The sequence below is a fragment of the Chionomys nivalis genome, chromosome 14 (genome assembly GCF_950005125.1).
Source record: "Chionomys nivalis chromosome 14, mChiNiv1.1, whole genome shotgun sequence".
NCBI lineage: Eukaryota > Metazoa > Chordata > Mammalia > Rodentia > Cricetidae > Chionomys > Chionomys nivalis.
The window spans coordinates 10,135,161-10,151,316 of record NC_080099.1 but is presented as its reverse complement, the minus strand read 5'-3'; the positions used below and the strand labels follow the sequence as shown (position 1 = coordinate 10,151,316).

At 47.3% G+C, this 16,156-nt stretch overlaps 1 protein-coding gene across 2 annotated transcripts in view; it reads right to left on the bottom strand.

Moving 5' to 3' along the window:
* Positions 1-867: 867 nt before the first annotated feature.
* Ark2c (arkadia (RNF111) C-terminal like ring finger ubiquitin ligase 2C) overlaps positions 868-16,156 on the bottom strand; it is a 97,495-nt gene continuing 82,206 nt past the window's right edge. For both annotated transcript variants that reach the window (XM_057789188.1, XM_057789190.1), the window contains 4 exons: positions 14,939-15,043; positions 14,546-14,641; positions 7,135-7,241; positions 868-6,899 (listed from right to left, as the gene is read on the bottom strand). In XM_057789188.1, the coding sequence (XP_057645171.1) occupies positions 6,782-6,899; positions 7,135-7,241; positions 14,546-14,641; positions 14,939-15,043 (426 nt within the window). In that variant the 3' untranslated portion in view covers positions 868-6,781. The remainder of the gene's footprint in view (positions 6,900-7,134; positions 7,242-14,545; positions 14,642-14,938; positions 15,044-16,156) is intronic.

The following is a 16,156-nucleotide window of genomic DNA, read 5'->3' as shown; positions in this document are numbered from 1 at the left end:
GGCTTTAATAATAATGTGTCAATATTGGCTCACGTATTGCACTAATGAACAGTGTTAAGAGCAGAGCAAGGTTGTCAGGTGTACGTGTGTGTGAGGGGGGTGTCTATACAGACATTCTCCGCAATTTATCTGCATTTTTTCTATGAGTCTAAAGCTACTCTTTTAAAAAATGTCCATTTTTTTTTTTTTTTGTAATTGGTTGCTGTGGTCTGTTTGTAGCTTATAAGACAAAGTGAGTTTTCAGGCCTCTGAGACAATACATTGGAACTAAGTCCGTGGCCCAAGAGTTTGGGCTCTTCAGATGGGCTGGAAACCCACGCCAGCTGTTTAAATCAAGCTCCGTTTTGCTGCAGAACAAGTAATTATATAACAGGCTGTTTGAAAGTTGATCAAAACCGGGAACTTCCCCCTTAAAAATCTATAAAGTTCGGAAGACAGGTAGCAGGTGGCTGACTCTACTAAGAGACAAAGGAAACTGTTAGGCAGCTTTCTTTTGCTGTGTCAAAATGCCTGGGGTAATCACCATACTAGAAGGAAAGCATCATTCGGGTTCCCAGTTTTGGGGAGCAGAACACCATGACAGGATGGAGTGGTTGAGGAAGTCCCTGTCTGGTGGCTTACAAGTAGAGAAGAGGAGGTTAAGCCCCCAGGACACTACTGGAGTTCCCGGCCACTGTAACCTAACATCCTTCCACCAAATCCCACCTCATAAAGGTTCCCACTTCTCAGAAGTACCTAGCTGGGGACCAAGCAACACATGAGCCCTTGGGGAACACGGTGGCCAGCAGAAGTTCTTCTGACGTTCCCCTTCCACATGCCTTAGGCAGGCACCGAGACAAACACTCTGCACTCGTGAGGTGTAGTTAGCAATGCAGTTCGTTTTTATTCATTGTAAATAAAGTACAAAAAAATCCACCCAAAGTGAATCTAAGCGTTTACACAATTCCTAATGTCTCCGCCTGCTCGTTGATGCACTATTGCTTTAATAGTCATAATAAATATTTTTCTAGCTTTCTGCTATAAAATAGTCTATGTAGCAAAAGGTTGCACAGCACAACAGAAGAGAACAGCAGGAGGATTACAAAAGAAGGACAATCAACACCAGGGGTAATCCTTTCACCTACCAGGGGCAGCAAATGACCCCTCGGAGAGCCTGGCGTGGCCCTCTCCACAGCTGAGGGGGGAAAGACCGCATCCCAGAGTGGGGAGGCTCAGGGTGGGTCATAGCCAGCCAGAGCGTAGGGCCTGTCTTCCTCTGACCCCACACAACGGCATAGCACGGCCATGCGGAGCCCTGAAGGGGGCAGTGTCTGCCAGGCCTGGCAGTGTGTGGCGATTGTGCTCCACCAGCGTGGTGGGTGACTCCACAGGCCATCTCCAAGGAAAGCAAGGCTCCGGGGTATCGGCAGAGGAGAAGCAAGGCAGCAGCAAGCAAGAAGCCCCATCACAGGGGTGGGGCCGAAGGACCACATCTGGTCTAGCCACACAGGTAGGTGGTGTGGCAACCCCAGGTCTTTATTTCCTCCTTCGTGCCAGAGCTATCCAAACCCACGGGGCCTCCTGTGGAGGGTGGAGCTACCCACCAGGCAAAGGCAGTGATGTCAAGAGCCAAGAAAGGGGGAGGGGTGAGTGAGGAGCAGAGGGAGAGGGGAGGGTCGGCATGCCAGGGTGCCTGCCCACTCACAGGCTTAATCTAGGGCGGCTTCCTCGAGGCCTCCTCACCATCAGCTCTTACAGACTTGCGAGGCTGGAGCCAGACCCCTCTAACTCCACAGCAGGCCCTCGTGTCTGCAGCCTCTGTGGAACACAGGCAAGGAGCGGTGGTGGGGAGAAGGCATGGCGCAATTCTATATCCCAGTGCTGGCCAAAGAGCGATGGCGCAACCACGAAGATTCCAGACAAGCCTGGTGGTGGTGGAGGGTGCGGATCCCAAACACGCTAGTCTGGGAGTTCTAGTCTCCCAGCTCGTTCCCTCTGGCAACAGGACATGGATCTCCGCTCACTCTGGGAATGACCTAGCCCTGAGAAAATCCACCTTTCACACCCAAGGATGTAGCTACCTAGTTGGCCTCCTTGCCACCTGCAGGACGCAGTATTTAAGAGGACCCTGCGGGTGGCTGTTCTGACCAGCTCTCTAAGGTCATTCTTAACTGGCTCCCTCTGGTCTCCATTTCTCTCCGTGCCTTCCCCCTTCCTTTCCTCTTCAGTCTCTCCCAAGAGAATGAGACCCATTCTTGTGACCTCACCTGGGACTGTGGTATATTCTTTCTGAATGGGGGACCCATCTTGCCCCCCTCTCTAAGAACAGAAAGCTGACTCAGGGAAACCCTGAACTTGCCCTTGATCCCAGGGAGTCTGCCGTGGAGCTGGTGTAAAAACCAAAGTCTTCCGGCCTGCCCCTTAATAAAACAGACTTTTTGTCTTTCAGAGGACCATGCCCGCTGTGACTGAAGGACCCCAATTCTGGAACCTTAGTGAGTGGGAGCCAATGACCCCCTGTGCCCTGAGACGGTCCTCAGGGGAGGGAAGATGAGTGGGCTTGAGGAGATAGGAAGGGGGAGGGAACAAGGGAAGCAGGCTTGAGGTGGGAAAGAGGGCTGGGGGAGGGGCCAAGGGTGCCAAGTGAAAGGATTACCCCAGCCTGCTGACGAGTGCAAATTATATTTATATATGTGCTAAATACAGTCACTATGTTGGAGCTTTTCACTAGATCACAGCATACAGAATCAAAGGTTTGCATTTCGTATGGAATGTATCCAAAGAGGCCAGCACCACAGTAGGACAGCTTGCAATCACACACCCTGATAGTTTGGACGAAATAAAGTTCGCAGACTTATTTAAAATGGGTTTTTTTTGTTTGTTTGTTTTCGCAGTTGTTATCGTACCAATGCATGCAAAGCATTCCACTCCCAGAAACGACGCCAAAATGAGGTAATAGGAGCAATAAAAAACATTAGTATCCTTTCTAAATAAATAAATTATAATTAAAAATGCAAAACAACTATAAAAATAATTAAATAAGAACCCACGATATCTACAAGTTAGTCATAAATTATGATTGTTAAATATAAGGCATTGAAACTCACAAAACCCTGTAAACTAGCAACGTGCCATGTTTTTTATTTTTTGTGTTTTTTTTTTTTCTTTTTTTGTTTTTCTATCAGCTGAAATCGCTCTAGCATTTGCTCTACACGCGCGCGCGGGAGATGAAACACAAGGGGACCTGACAGACGTTGCTACAGCCCCACGTGGGGAATGTTTGTCCCGCAGGCAGGGCGGCTTGGGGGATTTCTTCAAGAAAAAAAAAATAGTCTGGTGCTTTTTCTTCACCATTGAAAAAACTGTGCTTGTTCGTTAGGCGTAAAGAGTTAAGAATGCTTGCACGGAGGCTGGGGGCCTTTGCAGAGGAGAACTTGAGGCCTGTCACAGGTGGTGGCGAAAATGACACGGGGACCTGGGGGCCTGGCCAGGTGGAGGAACGGAACGTGCAGCCCCTGCTGCCCTCTGCCTGTGCCCAGCTGGATTCGTGGCGTTGGGTTGATTGGTGTCCTAGGCGGACCTGCTGAGCCATGGCTGCGGTTAGGAGGCCCAACTTGAACCTGGGGCCGCTGTCAAAGGCACTCATGCGTCTCAGTCAGAAAAGGGTCTGAGTCCCTTGAGTTGAGCAGGAGAACTACATACGTCTCTCTCCTGAAGATGGTAGATGTGAGATGCTGAGGCCTGGCCCTGCCTCATCTCCACTCAGCTCTGGCTCAATGGCCAGTCTGGAGACCCGGAACAGAGGCACTGGCTTTCCTCTAACCAATCAGAAGTCCCGAAACGGGGACTGGGCGGGTTCTAAGTGCTACTCCAGCCCCTACCATCAGGACACAGGGACCCCCAGGTAGGTGGGAACGGGAGGGGGCGGCAGGAACAACCCCTCCCCTGCCCAGGTCCTAATGTTAGCCTGGGGCTTTCAAAGAGCCTGTGTGAACGGGAACAAGGAGAAACCACTCTACCCTCTCCCCCAGCCTGCATGCCTCAGCCTCTGAAGCAGATATGTGGGGGCATAAAAGGCCTCTCAGCAGCATGGGCAGCAACAGCTCTACCTGAAGGATGCATTGACGTTAGAAAGAATCACAGAATGTGTATCGGGAGAATTTAGTGAGCATCCAATCCAACCTCCTTGGGTCGCAGCTGAGGAAGCAGAAGCCCAGCAGGGCAAGGGGTGTGGGTGAAGGTTCCAGCATCTCTCCGTTTGCCCGTGAGGAGCCGGGACTAGAATCAGGGACACTAGTTCCAGTTCCCCCCGGGTCTCTGCCAATTCTCTTTCCCTGTCAGCCTTGCAGGACAGCCTCAAAGCAAAGAGTAGAGAGTGAGTGGCCTCGGGGAGCAAAGACCTGCCTGAACCACCCGTTATCTCTGAGCCACAGTCGTCTTCTGGTGAAATCTTGGTTTTGGCACGGCCACGGGGAGGAGCAGGAGAGAATTCACAAGTCCTGGTGGCTTTCGGTCAGCAGCTCCCTGACATCCTGACTCAAACATTCTTTCCCCACCTGGTGGGTATCCAGCCCTGGCGTTGGAGACATTGTCCAAGCAACCAAAGTTGTCCTGGTCTTCACTGTCTGACCGTCCACCGTAAGCAATGTTGGATGTTCCCCGATCCTCTCATAATTCCACCAGGCAAAGACGTTGCCTTAGTGATCATCTTCATCAACTCTTGCCCCAGTAGGCACTCAACAGATTTTAGGAGATATCAGAAGGCGGGTCGTGGGTGTAGCCTTCGTCTGGATAGTGGATAGACAGCCGCTCCTTCATGATGGTATCCGTTGTGCTAGAAAGATCTCTCTCGAGTCCAGTGGTCACCTGTCAGTTTTGGTCCTGATTCATTCTCATGGGGTTTCTTCCTTTATCCGACCAGCACCCTAGTTCCTTGACACGGGAGCACTGAAACGGGCTAGGGGTCGAGGTCGGACTGGATTCTGAGGGCAATGCCAATGAGGGACGACGAGGAGGGCCGGGGGCAAAGGAAGGTCACAGCATGCCAGGTGCCCTGGCGTTTTTTTTTACACGTGATTAAGAGCTACACTTGGGTTAGAATTATCAGAATGTTTCTCACTTCCAATATTCTGTCATCTCTCTGAAAAATTATGGAGCAGTACAGAGAGCACACTGTCATACAGCATCACTACATCTTCCCTATCTTCCCATCAGATCTTCCCATCTCTTCGTCCACACCCATCACTAAGCCCTCTGAGACCGCCATGAGAGAGCAGGGCGCACACAGACGCTGGATAGCGCCAATTCTCAGATCTGGGTGAAGTAGAAGGAATGGGGGACATGGGGACACAAGGTTGTCTCTCCCCACTGGAACTGAGGCACAGAGAAAGAAAGGGACTTTCCCAAGATTACAGATGAATCAAAGGATCAAGAGGCTAGGGACACGGGCCTCCCAGCCCAGGCAAGTGGTCTCATAGCAAGGGCCATCTCTGAGGGGCTGATCAGACAGGATCCTGAAGGATGCTCAAGTTACTCCCAAATTTAGGGACTTGGCTTCAGCCCTGAGTGCTAGCGGAGAGCACGTTGGCCAAGGCCAAGTGTACACTGCCAATACTATTTCATCTGCATCATCTGGTTGATTGTTTGCATAGGGAAGCAGTGGCTACATTGCCTCTTTATGGCAAGATGAGAGCTCAGGATAAAGTTAGGAACTGGAGTGCAGAGGGGGCTGCTAGCTCCCAGGAACATAGGACCACTGTGGCTGGAGACAGAGTCTTCCCTGGTTCAGTGTGGAACCTAGGAAGACAGCTGGGGCCAAGCAAATGGGCCCCAGGACTGGGGAGCTCACCTTTATATGGGCCCCCTTCACCGGCGAGGGTTCTGCCCTCCTCACCTTCCCCAAAAGCCTCAGAAACCCAGAGACCCCATCTGTTCCTTTTAAGCCCTACCCCCTTCTCAGATGCCCCTGCCACACTCCGTGCACTGTAAACATGAGAAAAACAAAGCCCAAGGAAACAAACAAACAAAAAAAAACAATAACAACAACAACAAAAAAAAAAACAACAAACGAGAACCCCCTCCCGCCTCCCAACCTGGGTGAAAAATTTTCATCCTTTTTCACCGTAAACAGGATTTGGCTTTTTTCTTTTTCTTTCTTTTTTTTTTTAACCTTTGATTCCTTTTTTTTTTTCCTTTTTGCTCATAAAGACGGGAAGATTGGGGCTGTCGTTGGTTGGTTGGTTCGGTCAGGCACCAAAACAAGAAACTCAATGAGAAATATTTGGTGCAAGTTCAGTAATAGCGACATGTCCACCACAGATGACGAGAGCACCACACACGACATTTTTCTTAAGCTAACATGCTCTGGCTGCCATCCACAGAATAGCTAGAGACCCCTACATGGTTTCTACGTGGTCAAGAGGTATATACACAATCCTTCAAAGGACAGGATTGAGGGGCCGGTCACCAGCTAGTACCCTCGAGATCACTTCTAGTTCTCAGCAGCTGGGCCCCCCGCTTCCCGCCCCTGCTCTGGGCACGGCCAGCTCCCTCCCCCTGCGCAGCAAGGCGATGAGGCAGTCACCATTCTGGATGGGTGGGTCCCCCGGGTGGGTCCCCCCCACCCCTTACTCTCCCTCAGACACTGATACCAACTCCTCTTTCCACCAAATGTGCTTGCAGGCTTCTTCTCTACGTCAAATGGCTCAGAAGGCAAAGTTTGGCTGCAAGGGCTATGGCCGTGGGGGGCGAGGGGGCGGGGCCTGGTGAAGGAAACAGGGCGTCCACTGGCTAGCTTCCTCCCTCAGCTGTCGGCTCCCAGTTGTGTCTCAATGTCCACTCGGCAGATGGGGCATTTCTTGCTCATGGCGAGCCACTGGTCCACACACAGTTGGTGGAAGAGATGCATACAAGGTAGGCGTCTGGAAAAGAGGAGAGTTGGTTTTCTGGATAAACCCAGACCCAGGAGATGAGAAACCATGGCTGCAAGTAACTCTCAAAGCCCTTCTTCCATAAAGGCCTTGGCGTTGGCTTAGACCCCTCAGAGCCGATAGCACATTGTGGCCACGCCCCCATGTTCGTGGTCACCACCTCTATACTATTTCGCCCTCAGCTTTACTAGTGCAACCATGAAACTTTGTGGCAGTGGCCTCTTACCTCACGTCTTCTCCATCCTCCAACATAGACAGACAGATCGTGCATTTCTCATCTGTGTCTGACTCCTCCCCTTCGTCTTTCTTGCCCTTGCTGTCCTGGGGTCTTCGCTGTGAGTAGAGGAAAGAAAAAAAAAAAAGAATATTCATTTTAGTTACTTGATGATACCAGCTCTTGCTGACCATTGGCTTTCACCCACAGGCTCCTCCCACACTGGTAGCCTCTTCCTTAGCTCACTGCTATCTCCTCACTCTTGCTGATGCAGGGAAGTTAAAAGCAAGAGAGGAAGAGGTGGGTAGACTGCTGGTGGCTGTCCTAGACACTGTCAAGGGGCCTCAGGGTTTGCAAAGGAGCTAGGCTCCTAGTCATTCTGCCCTGTGCAGAGCTACAGCCTGTGAATTTTGGCTTCCCCTGTCTCCCTCACATTGTCCACTCCCTCTCACACCCTGTCCAACATGTGCCCCTGCCTCTAAGTCAGAATGCGTCATTCATTCATTCATTCATTCATACACACATTCCTCATTCATTCTTTCCACTAATGTCCATTCATCTATGCTCTCATTATTATATGAACACAAAATTTCTCCACCACCATTAACCCCTTTAATTTGTACCACGTGGTTCTAAACTGTTTTCTATAGTTGTGCTTCTCTCCCTAGACAGAAAGTTCCCTTAAGCTACTAAGTGATAGCTCTAGTACGAGGTTAAACACCACGCAGCTGCTGTTCATACTTCCCGATATACACCTTTCTATCCCTGATGCTACGGTAATTATTTGACAACAGTTAAGCACTCTGCAGAAAGTTTTCAAGTGGCACCTGTGGCCATGTACAAGGCATATCATTGCTGCTTAATAAATATATAAATATTCTGGGGAAGGAAAAATGTAACCATCGAATTAAATCTGTCTGCCTTCCACGTCCCTATGCCCCATGCTGCAGATGTCTGATTGTAAGGATGAGAGTAACCACGGACAGAAAGTCATCCAATCTGGCCTCCCTCCAGAGGCAAGCAAACTGCAAAGTCATTTTGCAAAGAGACACATGGAGTCACAGATGAAGACCAGAGAGTGACATTGGGTACATGTCAAGACTACCTCCCTAGTTGAAAGCTCAAAAGCTCCCTACTCTGATTTCATCTGGGGTTGTCCCGCCCTGGTTAGAACACACAAGGAAGCCTATTGCTTCCACTGGCTGCACCCGCTCATGTGCCCTGTGTCCCAGCTGCAAGTGATGCCAGGCTGCTGCAAGGTCCCCTTTATCCAGAAAACCAAGCAGTAGCCATTGTCCTACATGTTGGCCATGCATTATTTTTAGTATTAATAGAGTCCTGACCCACTGTCACTAAGACAGAAAGGCAACCCACTGACTGGGAGAAGATCTTCACCAACCCCGCAACTGACAAAGGTCTGATATCCAAAATATACAAAGAACTCAAGAAATTAGACCGTAAAAGGTTAATCAATCCAATTATAAAATGGGGCACTGAGCTGAACAGAGACTTTTCAACAGAAGAAGTTCAAATGGCCAAAAGTCACTTAAGATCATGCTCAACTTCCTTAGCAATCAGGGAAATGCAAATCAAGACAACATTAAGATACCATCTTACACCGGTCAGAATGGCTAAAATCAAAAACACCAATGATAGCCTCTGCTGGAGAGGTTGTGGAGAAAGGGGCACTCTCATCCATTGCTGGTAGGAATGCAAACTTGTGCAACCACTTTGGAAAGCAGTGTGGCGGTTTCTCAGGAAAGTCGGGTTCAACCTACCTCTTGACCCAGCAATACCACTATTGGGAATATACCCAAGAGATGCCCAAACATACAACAAAACTATATGCTCAACTATGTTCATAGCAGCATTGTTTGTAATTGCCAGAACCTGGAAACAACCTAGATGTCCTTCAATGGAAGAATGGATGAAGAAAGTATGGAATATATACATATTAGAGTACTACTCAGCAGTAAAAAACAATGACTTCTTGAATTTTGCATACAAATGGACGGAAATTGAAAACACTATCCTGAGTGAGGTAAGCCAGACCCAAAAAGAGGAACATGGGATGTACTCACTCATATTTGGTTTCTAGCCATAAATAAAGGACATTGAGACTATAATTCGTGACTCTAGAGAAGCTAAATAAGAAGGTGAACCCAAAGAAAAACATATAAGCATCCCCCTGAATATTAACCTTCATCAGGCGATGAAAGAAGACAGAGACAGAGACCAACATTGGAGCACTGGACTGAAGTCTCACGATCCAAAGGAGGAGCAGAAGGAGAGTGAGCACGAGCAAGGAACTCAGGACGGCGAGGGGTGCACCCACACACTGAGGCAATGGGGATGATCTATCGGGAACTCACCAAGGCCAGCTGGCCGGGGACTGAAAAAGCATGGGACAAAACCGGTCTCGCTGAACATAATGGACAATGAGGACTACTGAGAACTGAAGAACAATGGCAATGGGGTCTTGATCCTATTGCATGTAATGGCTTTGTGGAAGCCCAGGTAGTTTGGATGCTCACCTTAATAGACCTGGACGGAGGTGGGTGGTCCTTGGACCTCCCACAGGGCAGAGAAACCTGCTTGCTCTTTGGGCTGAGGAGGAAGGAAGACTTGATTGGGGGAGGGGGAGGGAATGGGAGGTGGTGGCGGGGAAGAGGCAGAAATCTTTAATAATTAAATTAATTAATTAATAAAAAAAATCAGCAAGAAAAAACAAACAAACAAACAAAAAAAAAATAGAGTCCTGACCATCTGCCTGCTGAAGGTCAACAGTCTTTGTGGCAGGACTGGCTCCACTAGAAAAGAAATGTCCAACCAAACAGCGTTAAGCCCCAGCCATATGCCTCGTTTCTATTGCTTTTAGCCACCATTTTTATGATTTCCTTTTTGTGTCATAACTTCAGTTCAGCACTGTCTTGTTTAGCTATTTCTAATCCTTCCTTCTCTCCTTTCACAGCGCATTTCTTAGCCTCAATATTTAATCTCTTAAATCTTTCTTTTTCTCCATTGTCTCCAGAACTTTGTGATGTGGAATATTATTTTAACTAGGCAAAGATGTGCTACACTTATTTCTGCTGTGGATTATTACTTTGTGTAAAGGTGTACTACATTTGTTTCTGCTTCCTTTGTTAATGATGTAAGGGTGTGTTTCATTTATTTATGCTGCATTTGTTTAACAATTATGTAAAGATGTGTTGCTGCCAAATGCACCTGATTGGGCTAATAAAAAGAGGAACGGCCAGTAGTAAGGCAGGATAGGGATTGGCAGGGTGACCAGCAAGAGAATAAGTAGGAGGAGAAATCTAGGCTTGGAAGAAGAGAAGAATAATGAAGAGAAAAGAGGAGAAAGAGAGGCACATCCTGGGGCCAAAAGCCAGGCAGCTTCCAGCCAGATGTGGAGACAGCAGGAAAGTAAGATATACAGGAAGAAAGAAAGAAAGAAAGAAAGAAAGAAAGAAAGAAAGAAAGAAAGAAAGAAAGAAAGAAAGAAAGAAAGGCAAAATGTAGACAAAGAGAAGTGGGTGAAGTTATAAGAGTTAGCAGGAACAAGCACAAGTTAGGGCCAAGCATTCGTAACTAATTTTAAGGGTAAGTGTTGTCATTTTGGAGCTGCTTGTGGCCCAAAAGAAAGCCTGGTGCAACTTTGATTTTAACTTCAACATTTTTCAGCATTTATTTAATATTCACTACTCATCTACCTTCTTATTTCATCAGCATTTCTTTTTAACTTTGATAATCTTGGTTTTTGTTTTGTTTTTGTTTTTTTGCTTTTCAAAACAGGGTCTTACTGTATAGCATTGACTGTCCTGTAACACAGAGATCCCCTGCCTCTACCTCCAAAGTTCTGGAATTAAAGGTGTGCCCTACCTACCATTCCTGACTTAACCTTGATTATTTTATACTCTGCTTTCATTCCTCTTCCTATTCTTATTTCTTTCATATGGTTCTATTTTTAATGTCTATATATTCTATTTTTATTATTAGTTAAAATACACTTTTTACTTTATATTATTTTAGTCTCTGTTAAAAATTTAAAAACTGTTTTAACATTGATTTGGATCCTAAAGTTTATTAAAGTTGTCTTACCTTAATTCTTCCTATTCCTTCTCTACAATATTTTTCTCTTGATTCTGCCTTGAGTTTTACTCCTCCTATTTTTTCTCACTGATTCAGCTCCCTGAGCTGATATATTTATATGGTCCCCAGTTAGTGGAATTGTTTGGGATGGATTAGGAGGTGTGGCTTTGTCGGATGACATACGTCACTGGAGGCAGACTTTTAAGATTTCAAAAGACCTGTGCCATTCTTTTTGGATCAAGATGTGAGCTCTCAGAGGTTCTTTCTGCCATGCCTTTGTTCTGCCAATGGGGTCTCCAACCTCCTGAAACTGTAAGCCCAATTAAACACTTTCTCTTATGAGTTGACTTGGTCATGATATTTTATTATGACAACAGAAGTAACAAACGTGGTGGGGACACTGTTTGCTGATTCGTGCTCTTTGATACTGACACCCGGCACACAGGCAGGAACTGGGAACAGTGGCTCACCGTTGGCTGTTCCTTCACACCAGGCACCTGGACCTATGTATGAAGCTGCACCATCCCACTGTGTCCTGAAGCAGCCGTGTTGAAAACAGAAGGAATGGGCCACTGTCCACACCCACACAGCCATGCTCAGAAGAAGTGAAACTCAAAACTGGCTGACTTTAGTCCCTGATGGAGGTGGGTCTTGTATTAATCTGTTGCTTTCATTGGTTAATTAATAAAGAAACTGCCTAGGCCCATTTGATAGGCCAACCCTTAGGTGGGTGGAGTAAACAGAACAGAATGCTGGGAGAAAGAAGCCGAGTCAGGAGTCGCCATGATTCTCCCACTCCAGACAGACGCAGGTTAAGATCTTTCCTGGTAAGCCAGCTCATGGTGCTACACAGATTATTAGAAATGGGTTAATCTAGATATGAGAGCTAGTCAGTAAGAGGCTAGAGCTAATGGGCCAAGCAGTGTTTAAAAGAATACAGTCTCCGTGTAATTATTTCGGGGCATAAGCTAGCCATGCGGGCGGCTGGGTGCCCGGGACGCAGCCCTGCCGCTCATATTACAAGTCCCAAGTGATTTCAACGACTGCCGTGTTGGGTATCAAGAGAGTGAATGAAGGTCTCTGGGTGGACCACGATGAACCTTGGCCTGTCCTTATTTTCTCTAAATTTGTTTAATTTTCATTCGACATTAACTTTTTTGGTATAGTGATTCAAGGTTACACAAAAACTAAGCAACAATAATGTATTTTCAACTTCCACTATAGGGAGCAAAGGAAGTCCTGAGTTGTTGGGACCAATTGGAGTCCTGGCCTTCAGCTATTCTTCCCTGCTCGAGCCTTCTGATTGGAGTTACTAAAAGCTGTGCCTTGCCTAGAGGATCAGAGGATGGGGTTTTCACCTGTTGGCCCACTTGACTGCTGAGTATTTAAGCCTCCATGGTGCTATGAAATAAAGGGCTTTGTACCAGTGATTAGACATCCATGTGTCTGTCTGTCTCTGTGTGTGTTTGTGTTTTCTCAACCTCCAGCCCCTTGCCCAAAGCTCACGAACTGTATTGTAGCACAAAGAGCACAGACGGGCGTTGTGTGCTGCAATGAGTGATGTAATCCTTGTTGAGTGTGTATTTTGACATGTGCATGGTCATGTCAAGGATGCCCAAGTCCCAGACTCGTGGGACAACTGGCAAATCTGTTACCCATAAGGCTGGGTCTCAAAAGAAATGGCAAAGCTTCTCTTGAAAGTCTAAGTGTTTACATACATTTCATCAAGACGTGCAGACTAGCAACTTCAGTTTCCTCTGCCTGGATGTTTGCATCCAGCTCACCTACAGAGACTACCAGCCATGCTGAGGTTCCGGGCTGCAGTGGTCACGTTAGAGAATCCTACCTGAACCCAGCTTCATTGTATGTGTGTCTGAGTTTTTTCATTCCGTCACTGCCCCTAGCCAGGGTTCTAGGACCCAAGTCACAAGCAGGATGTAGCCCCGCCTCACAGCATCTCCTTATGTGAATATCTCATATTACATGGTAAACTTGGGACAAGTGATGAAACAATACTGGCCATTATTAGCTCAAGCCCCATTAGTTTCCATGAGTTAAGGGTTGGAGCTGAAATGTTACAGGTTTGGCTGCACACTGATGGCTTTGGAAAGTGTTGTCGGGGCATTGGTTTTATTAATTGATTAATCCACTGTTGCATTCCTAATTTGATGACATTATAGGTGGTGGGAACTAGGAGGTACGACCTGGTTGAGGAAGTATGTCACTGTGCACGTTCCCGGGAAGAGTAGACCTCCTTCCCAGCATTTCACCCACTCTCTTTCCTATCTACCAGGCCTTGCCACAGTCCCAGAACCAGAGACAAGAAACCACGAACAGACTTCTCAAACTCTGAACCCAAAAGAATCTTCCCTCGGGGAGGATGCTTTCTTGGGGAGTTTGTCATAGTGATGAGCAAGTTTCTGACTCAGAGATAGATCTTGCCTGTAGTTTTGATAAATGCATTGTGTCACCTGTTTAAATAACGATGCCATACACAATAATTTGCTGCACTAACAAAATCCTGGCACTTTGCCTGTGCCTTCCCTCTGCAGTGGCAATCCCTTATCTTTTTTCTTTTTATTCTTTCTGTTGTATCATTTCCAGAACGTCATATAGTTTGCAGCACAGTTTACAGCTGTGTGCTGTCTTCTTTCAGTTTTTAGTGTATATTCAAGCTTCTTCCACAGTTCTTCATGGCTAATGAATTATTTCTTTTCATTATAAAACAATAACCCATTATGGATGTTTACTTGTCTACTTATTAAAGAACACTTTGGCTTCTTCCATGTTTTCATTTCTTTTAATTAAAATAATACTTTAAAAGCTCGTATTTCTGGGTACCAGCCCTACAGATTCTACTTCTAAGGTCAGTGGGTACATTCTACAGTTTTGAAACTTTCAAACGTCCCCAGAAGAGCCCAATCCCACACTGTTTAGAGGCCTCCTTTATCCCTTTGTTCTTATGCAATAGGGCTTTGAATTTTTTCTAAGGTATTTTCTATTAGCCGTGTGTGTAGGATCCCTTTGCTCACCAGACTGGTGCACAAACACTGATGTGTCTGTACGGCTACACATGCATAAATACGCACGTAACCACTCAAGCCAACATTTGCACACTCAGCCTTTCTCCCTTCTCTGTGTAGAGTCCCATCTTCCCTCCTGACCACATTTGCTATGAGCCTATGAGAAAATCCTGAGGAGCCATTCAAACAGAGCAAAGGCTTCTGGGCTTTGGATTGTGTCCCCTGCAGATAGCCAGGCTGGTTCAAGCAGACACACTAATGACTCCCTTCTCAGCCCCTGACTGTGCAGACAGTCTAAGCAGCCTCACCTTCTTGTACTTGTGGGGGAAGGTGAACCTCTCAATGGTGTTTTGTACGGCTCCTCGGGTCACGTTTCCTAACCTGTCCTCGAGCTGCAGCAGCTCCTGTAGAAAGGGAAACACAAACGTGTGATCGACGTGTACGGATAGACATAAACACACGCGAGAGGAATGAGCAAAGAATTCACGTGCAGGAAGCAGGCACGCCACAGCCGGAAGCGCTGGTGCAGTGTGGGAAGCTGCGATTTCTTTTCATGCCCCTGTTCTCTCTTACTTTCAATCCCGGGACTCCCCACCACCATCGGCATCTACCCACTGGTACAGACAGGCAGAGAGAATGGTGTGTGAACGATAGCTCGCCATCCAGTCGGTGCCGCGGTGCCGCCGTATAAAGCAACATACCTCGTAGCTCTCCCGAACAGCAGAGGTGTGCCGACTAGGATTTAGTCCCTGGAGCGCGAGGAAGTGAAGCTGTGGGTAAGGGTAGTTTCGAATTTCATGGACAACCTGACAGGGAGAAAACAGTTTGGAGAGAGTGACTAACGTTCCAGGCTTCTCCTGGGCTTGAGAGGCAACCCCTCCTCCCTCAGCCACCAGAGAGCACACCCAGACCTACTGCCCAGCAGGGCTGCCCCTCCTGATCTTGTTTTCTACCCTGTTCATGAAGAGCCAAGCTTGTGCACAGACTCTGATGCCCATCAATACGGTGCCGCTGACCCTGACTGAGCAACAGTAGTATTCTGCGTGCTTCCTGTGACCTCACCTGATGGAACCTGCAGGGACAATTACAAATCCCCCTTCTACTGAGGGGATGAAGACAGCACCAGGAGATTAAATAATCAGCTCATGTCACTCAAGCAAGTGACAGAGTCAAGGCTCAGGCCCAGGCAACTGGGTGGCGGAGCCTCCTCTACTATCTTCAAGAGCAACAGGATGGCTATGGGTCATCTCCAGGGCCGAAAAGATCAGTAACCAAGGTAAACAGTATTGTAATGCAATAAAAATAAATATGTAAAAATAAATTTTTAGAAACCCATGAGGAACAAAATATTAGTCTTTTAAATACAGACTCTAGCCCCAAAGTTGCTGATCTGTTTTATTCAGCCTTCCATAACCCTGGCGAGGTGACAGACCAGCTGCCATCAAGGTTTCCACTGCATACAATGGAACCAATTACTTCATCTCTCTAGGCCTCAGTTTACCAGTGTGCAAAATGGACATCATGGCTGGCTGCACAGGGTACTGGCAGGAGGAAGTAAGATTAGTTATATGAGGTGTTTATAATTGTGTCTAGTGTGTAGTAAGTGCTCCTTTCCCAAGTCACGGGGTGGCTAGGTGACAGAAACAAGGGTTGAGAAGGGAGAATTCTATTTGGGGACAGCAACAAGAGTTTCTCTTGGTATTATGTGTCACTGGCAGCCTCAAACCCAACCTGAGTTTTCTGGCACATTCTGGGTTCTATAGCCCCAAGAGGGCTGCTCCTGGGAAGCGGGTGTCCTAGGTCTGTGGGGAGGTCCTTCTAGGATCTATTGTGACACTCTCTCAGCCCTGTGAGAGACACGTGTGGTGTCTACATTCCATCTCTCTCCTCTCACACACACACAAAAAGCGTAGTCACGC